This window comes from Oncorhynchus gorbuscha, linkage group LG06 (genome assembly GCF_021184085.1).
Source record: "Oncorhynchus gorbuscha isolate QuinsamMale2020 ecotype Even-year linkage group LG06, OgorEven_v1.0, whole genome shotgun sequence".
Lineage (NCBI taxonomy): Eukaryota > Metazoa > Chordata > Actinopteri > Salmoniformes > Salmonidae > Oncorhynchus > Oncorhynchus gorbuscha.
Genome location: NC_060178.1, coordinates 69,294,107 through 69,314,864, shown reverse-complemented (window position 1 = coordinate 69,314,864; position 20,758 = coordinate 69,294,107). Strand labels below are relative to the sequence as shown.

Sequence of the window (20,758 nt, the reverse complement as noted above, 5' to 3'; positions counted from 1 at the left end):
TAAAAATCTAGGTCGTCATTGAAAATAATGTTCTTAAAGGACTTGCCTAGTTAAATAAAGGTAACAAACGTATAAAAGCAGAGTTGTATTCTTCTGGGCTGTAATTTGGGAAGTGGGTGGGACGTTCATTTAAATAAATCATTGACCGTCGCATGAACCATGCAGAATTTGAAAGATGTATTTATTGTTCTGCTAATTTGCCATTGTTTATGTCAATGCTTAAAATAGGTTTAAAGCAGGGTCACAGTCTGTCGTTGGTAAAATAGTCATGATGATTGATGGTGGTCTAGAACTTCCATCGATTACTTTTTTAATAACCTGCCCTTTACTGCAGACTGCTGCAGTATATATATATTTTAATCCAACATGTGACGTCATCCTAATGTCCCCTAAAGATATACAGCTGAGATACAGACGTAAACAAATTACATGACGGTGGCTCCGGGAATGGGGTGGAATGTAATATTCCGTGGTACATAATTTGAGCCAAAACTGCAGAAATTAATTACGGTTTCATATTATTTTGACTTCAGAGACGGCTAAAATAAAGCCACAGGTTTAACAAAGAGTTATACATATTTGATAAAGCTTGTTAACTATTGGCAACGGACGATGTATTGCATAGCAAACAGGAGGATTACAAAAAAACGATCCAATCAGTTTACCCGGTGAATCCAGGTGCCAAATCCTTTTGCTTCTCTCTGGAGTGTATTTTTTTTCCCAGTGTCCCCCCACGCCGCCATTAAAGACAGACAGAACGGTGGTTGAAATTTGGGATTACAATTATTTAAAGCCCTGGAGAGACTGCATCGGGGGTGTTGTTCTATTGCACAGGTCTCGGAGCTACGTACAAACGGAAACTTAAATATGTGTCTTTTGACCAAATGAAAGCTTGACTTCGGGACATCCAGATTGGGTTTCGTTGGGAAAGCGCGAGCGATATAACGTTAATGTTGGACTGAAGCTCAAGAGCGGTTTGTTGTGGTTGCGCGTTGAAGGAGTGTAAACACAGGAAAAGGTAAAACACAGTTACATCTTTGGTTGAAACCAGCAGACGCCACTGTTAAATGTTAGCTAGATACAGTTGTCACCCCTTGTGTGAGATATTGTTTAGAACGAAAGCCATAACGTTACCTTTACTGCGATCATCATAGCTGCACTGAATAGATAACGTTAGCTGAGTACTTTACTGTACTGTAGTTGGCTAGCTACACTATATTATTTTCATATGTGTTAACGTTGGTTAGAATTTGATTTGTCAAAAACAGTTTCATAAATCAAGAGACTAATGGGCACAACATTGTCTGTTTAAAAAATATTGTCTTAAACGAATGTGAATTTCGCCCTGCATATTAAAACTTTAGTCGTCTCGCAAATCTAAATTATTAGACAGACGATAAATTAACTAGTTACAATAGTTAGTCTTGTAGTTGTGTTTTTACCATTGTTACTTTGTAAATAGCTAACTATAAATATCATGGATTTTTATTCGACACGCCCAGCCCAATATGCAGTAGCAAAACTAGGTAATTACAGTAGTTGACTTGTTACATTGCTCAATTGAAATAAGTAGACACAATGGACAGATTGGTTTTTTTTTTAAAGAAAAAAAAATCCAGGTAAACTACCAATCCAGGCTATATAGATAGACCGCAAGGCGTGGCTTCACGTGACCACATCCCGGAGTAGGTACAGGCATAGGGTACTCATGTTGCTCTGATGTAATTTGTCGAGCTTTGGTGGCCTCCTAAGCAAACTACTGACACTTTTACATTTCCATAAGAGTTCAGCAGCATCACATATTGTTATTAATATACTTGGCTGTCATGACAATAATTTGCATGATACTTATTCAGCCACTAATTTACCTGACCTGCTAACACTGACAGAAAAGATAATAAAACTGTCGCATTATACTTAATTCACTGTTTGTTTACCCCTAGCTTTTTTAGCCGGATAGCTAGCAGGCTGGCTAGAAAGAAATTAATCTCTATCTAATTCACTAGTCAGATATGTTGCGTAACTACTACCTGCCCTTGAACGGTCTAGGTATTTAGAGAAGTGTATTCTTGTTGGATTGCTTAAATGGCCTTTCAACTTGCCAGAGACCAGCTGGAGAAACAACCCTAACAAATGGCCCAAATTGGCCAATGTTGATACCTACACCTAACATTACATGGTGGAATATCCAGTTTTGCATGAATATCCAAATGCGGAAGAATATTATAGCTGTTATTTGGACTATACAGCTCACTGGTCCTAACTACAAGCGAACTAGCAAGCTGTATGCAATACATCCAGAGATGTTTGATTGGGTTCAAGTCCAGGCTCTGGCTGTGCCACTCAAGGACATTCAGAGACATGTCCCGAAGCCACTCCTGAGTTGTCTTAGCTGTGGGATTAGGGTTGTTGTCCTGTTGGAAGGTGAACCGGTGCCACAGTCTGAGGTCCTGCACACTCTGAGCAGGTTTTCATCAAAGAGCTCTCTGTACTTTGCTCTATTCATCTTTCCCTCGATTCTCACTAGTCTCCTAGTCCCTGCCGCTGAAAAACATCCCCACAGCATGATGCTGCCATCACCATGCTTCACCGTAGGGATGGTGCCAGGTCTTTGGCATTCAGGCCAAAGAGTTCAATCTTGGTTTCATCAGACCAGTGAATCTTGTTTATCATGGTCTCAGAGTCCTTTAGGTGCCTTTTGGCGAACTTCAAGTGGGCTGTCATGTGCCTTTTACTGAAGAGTGGCTTCCGTCTGGCTACTTTAACATAAAGGCCTAATTGCTGCAGAGATGTGTGTTCTTGGGGACCTTCAATGCTGCAGACATTTGTGGGTAACTTTCCCCAGATCTGTACATTGACACAATCCTGTCTCTGGAATCTACGGACAATTCCTTCGACATCATGGCTTGGTTTTTGCTCTGACATGCACTGTCAACTGTGGGACCTTATATAGACAGGTGTGTTCCTTTCCAAATCATATCCAATCAATTGAATTTAGCACAGGTGGACTCCAATCAAGTTGTAGAAACATCTCAGGGATGATCAATGGAAACAGGATGCACTTGAGCTCAATTTGAGGCTCATAGCAAAAGGTCTGAATACTTATGTAAATAGGTATTTCTGTGTATTTCTAATACATTTGCTACATTTTCCAAACTGTTTTTGAATTGTCTTAATGGGGTATTGTGTGTAGATTGAGGATTTTTATTTAAACCATTTTAGAATAAAGCAGTAATGTAACAAAATGTGGGAAAAGTCAAGGGTTCTGGAGACTTTCCGAATGTGCTGTAATATCCTGAAACTATGAGGTTCATCTAACCTGGTCCTTGGACAGTTGATTCAACTTAATTTTGTGGTCTTTTTCTCGTACTAATTATTGTCATGACAACCAAGTATATTAATAACGACACATGATGCTGCTGAAAACATTTATGGAAATTTAAGTGTCAGCTTTTCGAGCAGGGCTAGCTAGTTAGTCTGGAGACGTTGCTTGGCCCCATAATTGTGACATACATTACATGCGACAATCTCTGTTCATGCTAACATTTTTACATTTAGAATGAACGTTTTTAGGTATGATGTAGATAGAAGTATGTTAAAATGACCAACCAAACATTCATAATGATTTTTAAAAAACACAAAACAGCCATTGTCAGGTTATGAGTAAAGCAGGCAATTTATCGTGGGAGTAACAGGGTACCCTATGGCTGTACCCCACTTGGGGGTGTGGTCGCATTAAGCCATGCCTAGCTGTGTGTATCTATGCTTGTGGTTGTTTCAACTTTCAAATGTAAGTTACTCATCAACCTGGTTTTGCAGCCTTTTTTAAATATGTGCTGAAATGCATCTCACAGCATTTTGTTGTAATAATAGCTAGCTGCCTGTCTGAATTTCTTGTAATCAAACATTTCACTAATATAAATTTTGCATGGTGTTGGTTTTTGTCAAGGAATATTTCAAACATATTGAATAAGAACAATTCACTTTGTCACATGCTTAGTAACAATGGGTGTAGACGATCCGTGAAAATTACACTGCGTGCAGAGTAGACTGTTTTGCACTTATCGAGGACCAACATATCCCACCCCAATTGAGAACCTTTTAGATAGTTTAAACAAATAAAAACCTATCTGACGGGCCTAGGTCAGAGCTAGGGGCAACTTCTCAACTACATTGTTAAAAGGTAGACTCAGCGACATGACGTAGGTGCATAAAGTAAACAGCATAGTGGGTCAATATCTGCAAAAACGAACAGCGTTGAAGCGCAGAGGGCTCTCCACAGTGATTTCAGTCTACGCAAAGTTTAAAAATCATACCACACAAAGTACGAAGAACTGGCCTCCCGAGTGGCACTGCATCGCAGTACTAGAGGCGTCAATACAGATCCGGGTTCGATCCCGGGCTGTGACGCAGCCGACCGCTACCCGGAGACCCATGAGGCGGGGCACAATTGGCCCAGCATCGTCCGGGTTAGAGGAGGGTTTGGCTGGCCGGTATGTTCTTGTCCCATTCCGCTCTAGCGACTCCTGTGGCGGGCCGGGCGCATGCATGCTGACACGGTCGCCAGTTGTACGGTGTTTCCTCAGACACATTGGTACGGCTGGCAACCAGGTTAAGTGAGCAGTGTGTCAAGAAGCAGTGTGGCTTGGCATGGTCATGTTTCGGAGGATACATGGCTCTCGACCTTCACCTCTCCCGAGTCTGTATGGGAGTTGCAGCGATGGAACAAGACTACCAGTTGGATATCATGAAATTGGGGAGGAAAAGGGGTAAAAAGTGCCAACAAAAAAGTATGAATAATTAAGAAGAGAGCTCCATCGGAATTAAAGACTTTGGAGCCTTGAAACTTCCCAGCTATTTTGGTCCTGTACCTGCCATGCCATACCAGCGTGAAGCAAAACCTACACAAATGAGCAGAAACTGTGTCCCTGTGATAGCGAAGGCTTGAATCTCGCTCCTTGCAACATCTGCGGTGTTGCTTGTGGCAACATCATTTTGCTGAGTCTACCTTATTAAGGTTCATTATTGGCAAGATGTTGAGTGTTGTTTGGTTTCATCTGTCAGGTAACACTGCTCTGTAGGGCACATTTGCTCTGTATTTCCGGATGTGTTTACAGTATCAGTTTTAAGAGGCATGGATGCAGAAGATTGTGTCGCAGGCTGCTGCTCTTGGCCTCTTGCTATGTGGGTTAATCTGCACTGAGCCTCTCGGTGCGTTAAATCAAAGCCTGAGAATTTGTACCGGGTCAAGAGCGCACATCGTTGTAGCTGTTTGAGCATGGTTGATGAAATACAAGTAGCTTTCTTAGTTTTTGTCAGAGTTGAGAGGTCTCTAATATCAGATCTGTTACACTATAATAGATTAGGCTTAACTAGCCTAACTGATGTTTTTGTTTTCCTTTCAAACATGACATCCATTTAACGTCTAAATGTGTATATTAGATCTATCTGTGATCTTTATTCTGTGTGTTTCTGCATGTGTCACAGTGCAGTCAGTCTGATTTTTAAAGACCAGTATGGCCCCTCACCCTATCCTGTGTTTCTGTTACCCTAGCATCCTGCTTGCCTGTGTGATCTCCTTGAGTGGAGCTGCCAACCAGAGTCCCTCCCAGCAGCAGCCATCACCCAGCGGTGGAGTGACGATGACTGAGCTGGGTGCCAAGTGGGCCTGTGAGTACTGCACGTTTGAGAACTGGCCTTCTGCCATCAAGTGCACCATGTGCCGCGCCCAGAGGCCCAGTGGGGGTGCCATCATCACAGAGGAGCCCTTTCGGAGCACCCCTGGCCTGGACTCCAGCCACCAGTGGGAACGTCTGAGTCACAGCAACAACCCACCCCAGGGAGGCTCCAGTCTCCTAATCTGCCCGGACTCCAGTGCCCGCCCCCGTGTCCGCATCACAGACTCCCCCGAGTCCCCCTCCAGCAAATGGTCCTGCCACATGTGCACCTACTTAAACTGGCCCTGTGCCATTCGCTGCACTCAGTGTCTGTGCCAGCGGCATCAGGGACATCAGCAGGAGCAGCGCCACCAGGGGCTGGCGCAGCAGCCACGCATTTCCACCGAGTCACCCCAGACCTCAGGCTCAGGATGCCGACCCACCCCTACGGACCCTTGCGAGGAGTATAACGACCGCAACCGCCTCAACACCCACGCCCAGCACTGGACCTGTGCCGCCTGCACTTATGCAAACTGGCCTAAAGCGTGCAAATGTGTGGTGTGTGACCACTCCAGGCACAAGAGCTTGGCAAAACCCATCGAACTGGCCTTGAAGCCCGAGAACCTACCACCCTCCATACTCAACGAGCAGGACAGTGACAACAGGAGGGGGGGGGTGGGAAGGGGCGGAAGTGGAGTAGTGGGGTGCTGCGGTAGCCAGAGGAGGTCCCCGCCCACCTCCAAGCGGGAGGTGGAGGCTAAAATGGACTTTCAGAGGAACGAGCTGGCATTGGGAGCCGGAATTGGGAGCATAGAGGAGCGGCAGGTGGACTTCAAGAGGCTTAAACAGATGAAGAACAGGATGAGGAGGACTGACTGGTTGTTTCTCAATGCTTGTGCAGGTGAGTCAGTGCGTGAGTGGATGCAAGGAAATCGATGTTATCTCCAATCCTGTTTTATTTCTCTGCATTGCCTGCTGTGGAGAATGTTATGCTCATTATGGTTGAGAAACAACTCCCCTGTATTTATGTACTTCTGTTGTGAAATGGGAGTTCTTCATTATACATTTTATGCGGTGAGTTAACAGATTCCCTGCTCATGCTCTGAGAGGAGAGGCTGCAGCCTGTGCAAGCTGAGTGGGTGGGTGGATGGATGAACAGTTAGGAACTGCTGTGTTGACTCAAGCCAGAGGTTGAGTTCCTGTCTGACTACAGTGCAGATGAATGCCAGATAGGTACCATATTAGCTAACCACATCATAAGATATAGCAATATGTCAGGCAGGAACTCAACCATAGTCTTTGGTTCATTATGTTCCTCCAACACTTACCCTCACCTGACAGATATTCTTGTTTGCTAGACTGAACAGACTGTTTGTCTTTCTGTAAACTAGGGTACCAGTATTTCCTACACTGGACAACTTGTTACAGCTGTTGATAAATCATTGATGATAATCTGCCATTTTTTTTGTCATTAATGTCATTACATTAAGATTAAATCTGCTGTTTTAACCCAGGATGGTGCCGACAGACCTGGCAGCTCTGCTTCTTGCTCCTAAGCAACTTTGCAGTATTTGTTTTTGTGTGTTCTCTCTTACATTATTATCCCAGAACAGTTTTTGTGTTATTACATACAAATAACTTTGGGATATCAGAGCGGTGGTAACTCACCAACATTCCGAATTACATTATTGAACTGCTCCAAGTCTCCACCGGCGGAGAAGAGGTATTCAGAATGAACTTCTAGTCCAACTCAGGAGGCGGGCACACCATCCACCGTTTCCGAGGATATTACTTGCCAATGTTCCTTCTCTGGACAATAAAGTAGACGAGCTCAAGGCAAGGATCTCCTTCTAGAGAGACATACTCTGTTTCACGGAATGTTTTCAAGGAATCCCCATCCATATGTAACAGTATAACTTTAGTCCGTTCCCTCGCCCGATCCGGGCTCGAACCAGGGACCCTAGCTAGCCATTTCACATTGGTTACACTCACCCCCCTTTTGACCTCGTCCTTTTCTGCAGCAACCAGTGATCCGGGTCAACGACATCAATGCAACAGTTTAACTTTAGTCCGTCCCCTCGCCCCTACCTGGGCTCAAACCAGGGACCCTCTGCACACACAGATAAGTCACCCACGAAGCATCGTTACCCATCGCTCCACAAAAGCCGCGGCCCTTGCAGAGCAAGTGGTACAACTACTTCAGGTCTCAGAGCGAGTGACGTCACCGATTGAAACACTATTAGTGCGCGCCACCGCTAACTAGCTAGCCATTTCACATCGGTTGCACATACAGCCAGCTGGGTTCTCAGTTCATCGTGCAGACAGGAATAAATAACTTTCCGTGAAGAAGAAAGGCGGGGGTGTATGCTTCATGATTAACTACTCATGGTGTGATTGTGCAAACATACAGAAACTCGAGTCCTTTTGTTCACCCGACCTAGAATACCACACAATCAAATGCTGATCGTATTACCTCCCAAGATAATTATCGTTTGGTTATAGTCACAGCCGTGTATATTCCCCCTCAAGCCGATACCACGAGGGCCTCAAAGAACTACACTGGACGTTATGCAAACTGGAAATCACATGTCCTGAGGCCGCATTTATTGTAGCTGGGGATTTTAAGAAAGCAAATTTGAGGAAAAGGCTACTGGAGTTCTATCATCACATTGACCGTAGTACCTGCTCAGGAAAAACACTAGATCACTGCTACTTGTCTTTTCGAGATGCCTACAAGGCCCTCCCCCACCCTCCCTTTTGCAAATAAGATAACAACTCCATTTTGCTTCTCCCTTCCTATAGGCAGAAACTCAAAAGGAAGTACCCGTGCTAAGGTCTAGTCAACACTGGTCTGACCAATCCATGCTTCAAGATTGTTTTGATCACGCGAACTGGGATATGTTCTGGGTAGCCTTTGAGAATAACATTGAAGCTTATAAGGGATGTCTTTCCCATGGTGACTATAAAAAAAAGCTACCCAAACTAGAAACCATGGATAGACGGCAGAATTCGCGCAAAGCTGAAAGTGCAACCCACTGCATTTAACCACTGGGAATAGGGTCAAATACAAACAGTGTAGTTATTCCCTCCGTAAGGCAAACAGGCAAAATGTCAGTATTGAGGCAAGGGAGTCGCAATTCAAATGGCTCTGACACGAGACGTATGTGGAAGGATCTACAAACAGTCACGGATTACAAAGGGAAAACCAACCACGCCGCAGACACCATGTTGCCCCCAGACAAGCTAAACACCTTCTTAGCCTGCTTTGAGGATAACGCACCGACACGGCCTGCTCTCATTCTCTGTGGTCGAATGTGAGTACGATGTTTTAAGCATGTTAACCCTTGCAATGGTGTTGGCCTAGACGGCATCCAAGCCGCGTCCTCAGAGCATGCGCAGACCAGTTGGCTGGAGTGTTTACAGATATATTCAATCTCTCCCTATCCCAGTCTGTTGTACCCAAGAAAGCAAAGGTAGCTGAGCTAAATGACTACTGCTCCATAGCACTCACTTCTGTCATCACAAAATGCTTTGTGAGGCTAGTTAAGGATCATATAAACCTCTACCTTAACTAACATACTAGACCCACTTCAATTTACTTACCGCCCCAATAGATTCACAGACAATGCAATCGCCATTGCACTGCACACAGCCCTATCCCATCTGGACAAGAGGAATCCCTACGGCAGAATGTTGTTCATTGACTATAGCTCAGCATTCAACACCATAGTACCCTCCAAGCTAATCATTAAGTTTTGGGCCCTGGATCTGAACCCCGCCCTGTGCAACTGGGTCCTGGACTTCCTGATGGGCCTCCCTCAGATGGTGACGGTAGGAAACAACACTTCCACTTTGCTGATCCTCAACACAGGGGCCCCAGAAATGTGTGTACTCAGCCCCCTCCTGTACTCCCTGTTCACCCATGACTGCATGACCATGTACGCCTCCAACTCAATCATCAAGTTTGCAGACGACAGTACAGTAGTAGGCCTGATTACCAACAATGAAGATAGGAGGCGAGGGCCCTGGCTGAGTGGTACCAAGAAAATAACCTCTCCCTCAACATCAACAAAACAAAGGAGCTGATCGGGGATTTCAGGGAAACGCAGCGGGAGCACGCACCTATCCACATCGACGGGACCACAGTGAAGGTGGAAAGCTTCAATTTCCTTTGCGTTCACATCACTGACAATCTGAGATGGTCCACCCACACAGACAGTTTTGTGAAGAAGGCACAACAGTGCCTATTCAACCTTTTTTTTAGGAGGCTGAAGAAATTTGACTTGGCCCCAAAGACCCTCAAACTTTTACAGATTCATAATTAAGAGCATCCTGTCGAGCTGTATCAGCGCCTAGTACGACAACTGCACCAGCCGCAACCGCAGGGGTCTCCAGAGGATGGTACGGCATGCCCAACGCATCAGCGGGGGCACACTGCCTACAGCACCCAATGTCATGAGAAGGCCAAGAAGATCCTCAACGACCTCAGCCACCCGAACCACTGCCTGTTCACCCCGCTGTCATCCAGAAGCGAGGACAGTACAGGTGCATCAAAGCTGGGACCAAGAGACTGAAACTGCTTTACTCATCTCATATGTATATACTGTATTCTACTGTATTTCATCAATGCCACTCCGACATTGCTCATCCTAATAATTATATATTTCTTAATTCCATTCTTTTACTTTTGTGTTGTTGTGAATTCTTAGATACTACTGCACTGTTGGAGCTATGAACACAAGCATTTCACGACACCTGCAAGAACACCTGCTAAATATGTGTATGTGACCAATAAAATTTAGATTTGAACTCTTAATTATTTCTCATGGTTTGGGATTTTACATATTTGTCAAATCATGTGATAACTTTGAACCTTTCTGTCCTGGCATTTATGGCAGTGTAAGTTGTTTATGTCATATATTAATCAGTTAAATTAGACATTGAACTTGAACCCTGTGACAATCCTGGCTCTACCTGTTGGACAGTTAAAAAAATTCTATGGAAATTTCAGAAATGCAGTGTAACATTTAGTGTCTGTTTATGTTATGTGGTGAACACAGTTTTCATGGGCACACAAATCCCCCAAAATCAATGCTATTGCAAAATCAAATTCTTCTAACCAGAATGCTTCTTCAATATTTATGCATATTACTTGTTAGATGCACATTTGGGGTCGTGCTGTTTAATTACGCCGTGATATTTTCACACCATCTGATCCAGGAAGGAGTTTTCTGAATGACAGTCAAGTGACGAACAGCTGTTGTGATAGCGCATGTGATGCAACAACAGCCCAAGTGCTGGAAAAAAGGGTGTTTGCGAGGAATGTCCCAAATATTTTGGTGTCTCATTCGTTACGCCGGTGAAGACAGTTGTGCCTGGATTCACGTTGGATCTAATATCTCTACTGAATTGATGTTGACCATCGGTTCTCTGCTTGATTTACAGCAGGTTCTCATAAGAATTAACTGAGAAAGCATCAAGGTAATGAGTTCATGTTTTTGTGCCTCGGATTTGACACTACTGTGTGCAATTGTGTAGGATAGACTATTGCGCAACACCCAACGCTATTCCTATGAATTATTCTGAATATAATGATGACAAATTACATAGAGAGCATAGTGGGCTTATTCACACTTATCTGACCAGGTTTGCACACACTGCAGCAAGGATTTTGGCCCACTCCTCCATACAGACCTTCTCCAGATCCTTCAGGTTTCGGGGCTGTCGCTGGGCAATACAGACTTTCGGCTCCCTCCAAAGATTTTCTATTGAGTTCAGGTCTGGAGACTGGCTAGGCCACTCCAGGACCTTGAGATGCTTCTTACGGAGCCACTCTTTAGTTGCCCTGGCTGTGTGTTCCGGGTCGTTGTCATGCTGGAAGACCCAGCCACGACCCATCTTCAGTGCTCTTACTGAGGGAAGGAGGTTGTTGGCCAAGATCTCGCGATATTATGGGCCCCATCCATCCTCCCCTCAATACGGTGCAGTCGTCCTGTCCCCTTTGCAGAAAAGCATCCCCAAAGAATTATGTTTCCACCTCCATTTTTCACGGTTGGGATGGTGTTCTTGGGGTGGTACTCGTCCTTTTTCCTCCAAACATGACAAGTGGAGTTTAGACCAAAAAGCTTTATTTTTGTCTCATCAGACTACATGACCTTCTCCCATTCCTCCTCTGGATCATCCAGATGGTCATTGGCAAACTTCAGACGGGCCTGGACATGCGCTGGCTTGAGCAGGGGGACCTTGCGTGCACTGCAGGATTTTAATCCATGACGGCGTAGTGTGTTACTAATGTTTTCTTTGAGATTGTGGTCCCAGCTCTCTTCGGGTCATTGACCAGGTCCTGCCATGTAGTTCTGGGCTGATCCCTCACCTTCCTCATGATCATTGATGCCCCACGAGGTGAGATCTTGCATGGAGCCCCAGAACGAGGGTGATTGACCGTCATCGTGAACTTCTTCCATTTTCTAATAATTGTGCCAACAGTTGTTGCCTTCTCACCAAGCTGCTTGCCTATTGTCCTGTAGCCCATCCCAGCCTTGTGCAGGTCTACAATTTTTATCCCTCATGTCCTTACACAGCTCTCTGTTCTTGGCCATTGTGGAGAGGTTGGCGTTTGATTGAGTGTATGGACAGGTGTCTTTTATACAGGTAACGAGTTCAAACAGGTGCAGTTAATACAGGTAGTGAGTGGAGAACAGGAGGGCTTCTTAACTTCTTGCGTCGAGCCATCCGGGATCGTGAATACATCCTCAAGCTCATTACCATAACGCAACGTTAACTATTCATGAAAATCGCAAATGAAATTAAATTAATCTATTTGCTCTCAATCTTAGCCTTTTGTTAACAACACTGTCATCTCAGATTTTCAAAATATGCTTCTCAAGCATAGCAAACTAGCATTTAGCGTTAGCATTTAGCGTTAGCATTAGCAGGCAACATTTTCACAAAAACCAGCAAAAACATTCAATAAATCATTTACCTTTGAAGAACTTCGGATGTTTTCAATGAGGAGACTCTCAGATAGCAAATGTTCAGTTTTCCTGAAAGATTAGTTGTGCAGGAGAAATCGGTCCGTTTTCTGCGTCATGTTTGGCTACCAAAAAAAAAACATTCATTCATCCAAACGCCAAACTTTCTTCCACATTAACTCCATAATATCGACTGAAACATGGTAAACATAGTTTAGAATCAATCCTCAAGGTGTGTTTCACATATCTCTTCATGATATATCATTCCTGGAAGTCTCCTCTCTGTCTCAATCACATGGATGAATGCGAGCAGCTTGGAGATTACGCAACAATTTCAACAAAGGACACTGGACGGACCCCTGGTAAATGTAGTCTCTTATGGCCAATCTTCCAATGATATGCCTACAAATACGTCACAATGCTGCAGACAACTTGGAGAAACGATAGAAAGGGCAGGCTAATTCGTGGCGCTTTCACAGCCATATAAGGAGACAATGGAAAACAGAGCCTCAAAAATCCTGCTCATTTCCTGTTTGAGGTTGCATCTTGTTTTCGCCTGTAAGATCAGTTCTGGGGCACCCACAGATAATATCTTTGCAGTTTTGAAAATGTCAGTGTTTTCTTTCCAAAGCTGGCAATTATATGCATAGTCGAGCATCTTTTTGTGACAAAATATTGCACTTAAAACGGGCACTTTTTTTTTTATCCAATAATGAAATAGCGCCCCCCTAGCTTCAACTGGTTAAAGAAAAACTCAGTCTGTGAGAGCCGGAATTCTTACTGGTTGGTAGGTGATCAAATACTTATGTCATGCAATAAAATGCAAATTAATGACTTCAATCATACAATGTGATTTTCTGGATTTTTGTTTTAGATTCCATTTCACAGTTGAAGTTTACCTATGATAAAAATTACAGACCTCTACATGCTTTGTAAGTAGGAAAGCCTGCAAAATCGGCAGTGTATCAATACTTGTTCTCCCCACTATAGATGTTTTTTGCATTGGATATATTGACCATATCATATGGAGACAAAACATAAACCTTTTACCTTTTATAAGTAGACATATTTTCAAATGATTACATCCTTCCAATAGAAATTTTAAAGAACTATTTAGTTATGAATTTAACTTTAATTAAATGAGTTGATTGTTTACATGCATGGGATGATTTCACTGAACAAAAAAAGAAAGAATATTGAATGATCCCCAATGAGCATCTCCCAAAAACGTTTTCAACATGCAATGATAGTTTCTAGATTAAAGCTTTGGTTGTCTTCCTCTCAGGCTTTCATGTATAACCCTGGACCTCCTCAATGTCCACCTCTTGAACATCAGACTCTTGAGGCCTAATCTTCATAGGGCTGAGATTCTGCTAACGGGATCGATATGACAACAGCCAGGGAAAGTGCAGGGCGCCAAATTCAAAACAACAGAAATCCCATAATTAAAATTCCTCAAACATGGAAGTATTTCACACCATTTTAAAGATACACGTTTTGTTAATCCCACCATAGAGTCCGATTTCAAATAGGCTTTACGGTGAAAGCACCTCAAACGATTATGTTAGGTCAGACCCAAGTCACAGACAAATGTTCAGTAGTTCCAAAAACATCCGGTGATTTTGCAGAGAGCCACATCAATTTACAGAAATGCTCATAATAAATGTTGATGAAAATACAAGTGTTATGCATGGAACTTTCTCCTTAATGCAACCGCTGTGACAGATTTCAAAAAAGCTTTACGGAAAAAGCTAACCATGCAATAATCTGAGTACTGCGCTCAGAGATCAAACAAGCCAAAAAGATATCTACTATTATTCTGACATTTCACATTCTTAAAATAAAGTGGTGATCCTAACTGACCTAAACCAGGGAATTTTTACTCGGATTAAATGTCAGCAATTGTGAAAAACTGAGTTTAAATGTATGTAAACTTCTGACTTCAACTGTGTGTGTGTGTGTGTGTGTTTCACCCCACCGGTATTGTAATCAAAAGTTACCAGAAAGCATGTAGTCCTTGGCTCAGACAGTGTAGTGGTGTGGGCTCAATAGCATCTCATTAGTGTGCAAGACCTTGAGTGCACAGCACATGTGATTGAAGAATTTACTGTGCATGCAGAGGGTTGCAATTCCATTGAATTGGTGATAGTTTAACCAAATATGCCATAATATCTAGAATTGCCTTGTGTGTATCCCACAAAAAAAGGTTCAATGTTATAAGCAAACTTTTTTGATAAATTTAAGCAAAATTCCCCAAATTCCTTTACTTCCCGTGGAAGATTTTCAGAAATTTCCCAGGAGGTTTCTGACCATTTGCAACCCTAGTGAAGAGGATAATCTACTTTCCCTTTCAGAGAGTGTCCCTTGAAGCGTTGAATCAAGGTCTGGTCCAGTCAGTGGCACTGCACCTGGAGTTAATGGTGACTGAGTGGATTCCACTGCTGCTGTCGGGACTACATGGCAGAGAGGATTCCATTGGCTGGCTAGCCTCTCTTCTGTTTTTAGTGGAGTTGCCCCTCACAGTCAGTTTGTCCACTGATGCAAAGGACTCCCCATTGTCTGAGGGGACCCCACTTAATATTGTGAATGGGAGCCCTTGGGATCTCTTGTTGTCAACATATACACTGCTCAAAAAAATAAAGGGAACACTTAAACAACACAATGTAACTCCAAGTCAATCACACTTCTGTGAAATCTCCACTTAGGAAGCAACACTGATGGACAATAAATGTCACATGCTGTTGTGCAAATGGGATAGACAACAGGTGGAAATTATAGGCAATTATCAAGACACCCCCAATAAAGGAGTGGTTCTGCAGGTGGTGACCACAGACCACTTTTCAGTTCCTATGCTTCCTGGCTGATCACTTTTGAATGCTGGCGGTGCTTTCACTCTAGTGTTAGCATGAGACGGCGTCTACAACCCACACAAGTGGCTCAGGTAGTGCAGCTCATCCAGGATGGCACATCAATGCAAGAAGGTTTAATGTGTCTGTCAGCGTAGTGTCCAGAGCATGGAGGCGCTACCAGGAGACAGGCCAGTACATCAGGAGATGTGGAGGAGGCCGTAGGAGGGCAACAACCCAGCAGCAGGACCGCTACCTCCGCCTTTGTGCAAGGAGGAGCAGGAGGAGCACTGCCAGAGCCCTGCAAAATGACCTCCAGCAGGCCACAAATGTGCATGTGTCTGCTCAAACGTTCAGAAACAGACTCCATGAGGGTGGTATGAGGGCCTGACGTCCACAGGTGGGGGTTGTGCTTACAGCCCAACACCGTGTAGGACGTTTTTCATTTGCCAGAGAACACTAAGATTGGCAAATTTGCCACTGGCGCCCTGTGCTCTTCACAGATGAAAGCAGGTTCACACTGAGCACGTGACAGTCTGGAGACGCCGTGGAGAACGTTCTGCTGCCTGCAACATCTTCCAGCATGACCGGTTTTGCGGTGGGTCAGTCATGGTGTGGGGTGGCATTTCTTTGGGGGGCTGCACAGCCCTCCATGTGCTCGCCAGAGGTAGCCTGACTGCCATTAGGTACCGAGATGAGATCCTCAGACCCCTTGTGAGACCATATGACTGTCCCACTGGATGTCATAAGGTGAATGCACCAATTTGTAAGTCGCTCTGGATAAGAGCGTCTGCTAAATGACTTAAATGTAAATGTAAATGTAATATGCTGGTGCGGTTGGCCCTGGGTTCCTCCTAATGCAAGACAATGCTGGACCTCATGTGGCTGGAGTGTGTCAGCAGTTCCTGCAAGAGGAAGGCATTGATGCTATGGACTGGCCTGCCCGTTCCCCAGACCTGAATGCAATTGAGCATCATCATTTCTCTGAGACATCATGTCTCGCTCCATCCACCAACGCCACGTTGCACCACAGACTGTCCAGGAGTTGGCAGATGCTTTAGTCCAGGTCTGGGAGGAGATCCCTCAGGAGACCATCCGCCACCTCATCAGGAGCATGCCCAGGCGTTGTAGGGAGGTCATACAGGTATGTGGAGGCCACACACACTACTGAGCCTCATTTTGACTTGTTTTAAGGACATTACATCAAAGTTGGATCAGCCTGTAGTGTGGTTTTTCCACTTTAATTTTGAGTGTGACTCCAAATCCAGACCTCCATGGGCTGATACATTTGATTTCCATTGATCATTTTTGTGTGATTTTGTTGTCAGCACATTCAACTATGTAAAGAAAAAAGTATTTAATAAGAATATTTAATGAATTCAGATCTAGGATGTGTTATTTTAGTGTTCCCTTTATTTTTTTTTAGCAGTATATACACACACACACACACACACACACACACACACACACACACACACACACACACACACACACACACACACACACACACACACACACCCTGCCCTTAGGTCCCAGGGGCTGGTAAACAGTGGGCCCAGCATGCGGGGCTAGGCAGCCTGGCAGCGCCTGCACTAAAAATAACTGACTGGTGCACAAGTCAAAAATATACAAGCATTCACACCGAAGAGGATGTTCAGCCTGCTGTTTGCATGACTGGAGTCCTGTTACGTACCCTCTGCTGGTGTAGCATTACATGTCATTTGTGTACATTATTAGGCTACTTGTTTTAAACAAGCATCTCATCTGGACTTAATGAATCACATTTGAGCCTACATTAGCTTCACAATGATCCTTATTGGAAACTGCAAGTGCCACTTTCCTCAGTAAAATCTGTCATATAATTACACGGGCTAAGCTTTTGAATGTTTGTTTAAAACAAAGCTAAATCTGTAACATGGTCGGATTAACAATGCATTGTGGGAAGTACCCTGTATAAAAATAGTGTATCCAGGAGCAGTTTTAGTCATGTTGCTATGATGCATTCCAAGCCTTTACTCTCCAAAAGCTAGCGATTGAGGATGTTTGCTCCACTGTAGGACAAGATGCCTGTTTGTATTAAGGGCAGTCTGCTTGACTGAGGATATCCTTGTCTGCTTTACAGCCCACTGGCTTGTGCCACAGCAGGTTTATCGGACTTTCTTATTTTATTAGAGAGACTCTTCATTGCCTGAACACAGCATGCAGGTTTCAAGTGGTCCCTATGCTTCATGAAGCTTTCTCTGATGACCTGTCTTATGGTGTGTGTGTGTGTGTGTGTGTGTGTGTGTGTGTGTGTGTGTGTGTGTGTGTGTGTGTGTGTGTGTGTGTGTGTGTGTGTGTGTGTGTGTGTGTGTGTGTGTGTGTGTGTGTGTGTGCAAGTATCTGTTCTACATAAGGATGTGTGTCTGCTTGCCAGTTTTACACCTGAATGAATCGGTAAAAGGAGTGAATGCAGAGGCTACAATACTAGTCTTGTCTGTGAGTGGGTAGATCTATTGGTACCAAGATGAAAAAACTCATAGACACGTCAGCCCAGAAGGACTGGAATTGAACACCCCTGGGCATAGCTAGCACATCAACTAGGCTACATGACTTGCCTGCAAAGCTGCAACACAACCTGAAACATGAAATGTGATATCATTGGTGAAATGATTGAACAGGAATTTGTACTGTGGGATGAACCTGTTTGGATAAACCCACTCTATGCAATTTATAGATCAGGCAAACTATTTTCTTTGGTTGCTATCATGAGTAGTCTGAGTTCTGAATCACACACTACCTAGCCTAGGCTATGTCATGCATAATATCAGTAGGTTAATTTAGCAATGAAGCCACTGTGGAAACAAGTTGTAAACGGGCACAAAGTGTGCTGTAGATGGCATGTTGCCCCCTATTCTGGAGCGCTGGCCTATGTGTCACTGGTTGTCAGAGGCTACTGTTGTGGCAGACGACCTGCGAAGTAGTGCCGACGCTGCCAGTTGAAAATCTGTCCAAAAAAAATTGAGAGCTACAGTAACACACAGGCTGACTGTTCATCTGGCTCTCTGTCTGCACTTCTTCCTTGACAGACCATTGAAGGCCCTGGGTTTCTTCTGCCCTGAGATCAATTAGACTCCTATTTATGCAGGCTCATAGCCAGCCTTCAGTTAATTCAATTGATTTGGTGTTACCGTCAGGGGAAATTCAATCAAATTTGGTTTTCTTGTAAAAAAAAGAAAAGGGTCTCCTGACTCTGTCAGTTGGAGATCTGGACAAACAGGCGAGAGAAAAAAGGAGAGGACTGGAGAAAATAAAGGAATGTGGTAGGTCTAGATGCTTTGTGCCAGGTGAATTCATTTACCGTAAGTACAATTATTTTTTTGCATATGTAACTCAATGCGGTAATGAGAATATTGTTGGAGTTTATCTTCTGCATGTTTAGTGTAGGCCTACTGATCTACATGTACCTAGATTGCTGACGCTAATTTACAACAAATTACTCTGTAGATCAGTTGGTAGGACATGTGGCTTGCAAGTCCAGGACTATGGGTTCAATTTCTGTGCGTCACCCATAAGTAAAAATGTATGCTTGCGTGACTAAGTTGCTTTGGATAAAAGGGTGTGCTAAATTGCATATCTATATCATATCAACAACGTTATAGATATAAGTTGATTTAAATGGACCCTTTTATACGTGGACATTTTCTGTGGGGGGAAATTAGCACTTTCATGAATTTTGTGTCTTGATTATTTTTCAAAGTTTTCGACCCTTCCAAATATAGAGCAACTCTTTTTGTATCCATTTCCTTCCTAATGTGTTGCAAACGATGTGAGTGCAGTTCTGACTGTGCAGGCCGGCCGGCTGGCAGGCACACCCACAATAATGGACTGCTGTGAGAAGTGGTTGTGGTCTTGTCTCTCACATTCCTGTCTGAGCTCTCTCCTGCCCTCTCTATTACTCTCTGGCAAGCTCCTAACAACACAGTTTGTCCTCCCACTCCCTCTCTTCCTACTCACATTTTCTCTTAGTTACTTTCTAAAACACACACTTGTGTGATATATATATATATATAACACATCATTCACATTTTATTTGTCACATACACTTGTTTAGCAGATGTTTTTGCGGGTGTAGCGAAATGCTTGTGCTTCTAGTTACAGCAATATCTTCTAAGTAATATCTAACAATTTCACAACACAAACTTAATACACACACATCGAAAGTAAAGGAATGGAATTAAGAATATATAGATATATGGATGAGCAATATCAGAGTGGGATAGACTAAGATACAGTAGATGGTATAGAATACTGTATATACACATGAGATGAGTAATGCAAGATATGTAAACATTATTAAAGTGACTAGTGTTCCATTTATTATAGTGGCCAATGATATCAAGTCTGTATGTAGGTAGCAGCCTCTTTGCTAGTGATGGCTATTTAACAGTCTGGCCTTGAAGTTGTTTTTCAGTCTCTCAGTCCGAGCTTTGATACAACTGTACTGACCTCGACTTCTGGATGATAGGGGGGTGAACAGGCAGTGGCTCGGGTGGTTGTTGTCCTTGATCTTTTTGGCCTTCCAGTGACATCGGGTGCTGTAGGTGTCCTGGAGAGCAGGTAGATTGCCCCTGGGGAAGCGTTGTGCAGACCGTTCCACCCTCTGGAGAGCCCTGCGGTTGTGCCGTACCAGATGGTGATACAGCCGACAGGATGCTCTCAATTGTGCATCTATAAAGGTTTGAGGGTTTTTGGTGACAAGCCAAATTTCTGCAGCCTTCTGAGGTCGAAGAGGCGCTGTTGCGCCGCCTTCACCACACTTTGTGAGTGGACCATTTCAGTTTGTCAGTGATTATGGACACAGGAACTTAACTATCCACCTTCTCCACTGCTGTCCTGTCGATGTGGATAGGGGCTGCTCCCTCTGCTGTTTCCCTGAAATCCACAATCATCTCCTTTGTTTTTGTTCAAGTTGAGTATTTTCCTGACACCATACTCCCAGAGCCTTCACCCCCTCCCTGTAGGATGCATCATTGTTGTTGGTAATCAAGCCTACTATTGTAGTGTCGTCTGCAAACTTGATTATTTGAGTTGGAGGCGTGCATGGTCATACAGTCATGGGTGAACAGGGAGTACAGGAGGTGACTGAGCACGTATCCTTGTGTTGAGGATCAGCGAAGTGGAGGTTTTGTAACCTACCTTCACCACCTGGGGGGGGCGGCCCGGCAGGAAGTCCAGGATCCAATTGCACAGGGCAGGGTTCAGGGCCTCAAGCTTAATGATGAGCTTGGATGGTACATTGACT

General features: G+C 44.0%; 1 protein-coding gene across 1 annotated transcript in view; it reads left to right on the top strand.

Moving 5' to 3' along the window:
- The first annotated feature begins 435 nt into the window (after nucleotides 1–435).
- The window catches only part of LOC124038269 (ubiquitin thioesterase Zranb1-like), a 34,705-nt gene continuing 14,382 nt past the window's right edge, over nucleotides 436–20,758 (top strand). Inside the window, exons 1-2 of the mRNA XM_046353915.1 lie at nucleotides 436–1,018; nucleotides 5,555–6,558. Of these exons, the coding sequence (XP_046209871.1) occupies nucleotides 5,643–6,558 (916 nt within the window). The 5' untranslated portion in view covers nucleotides 436–1,018; nucleotides 5,555–5,642. The remainder of the gene's footprint in view (nucleotides 1,019–5,554; nucleotides 6,559–20,758) is intronic.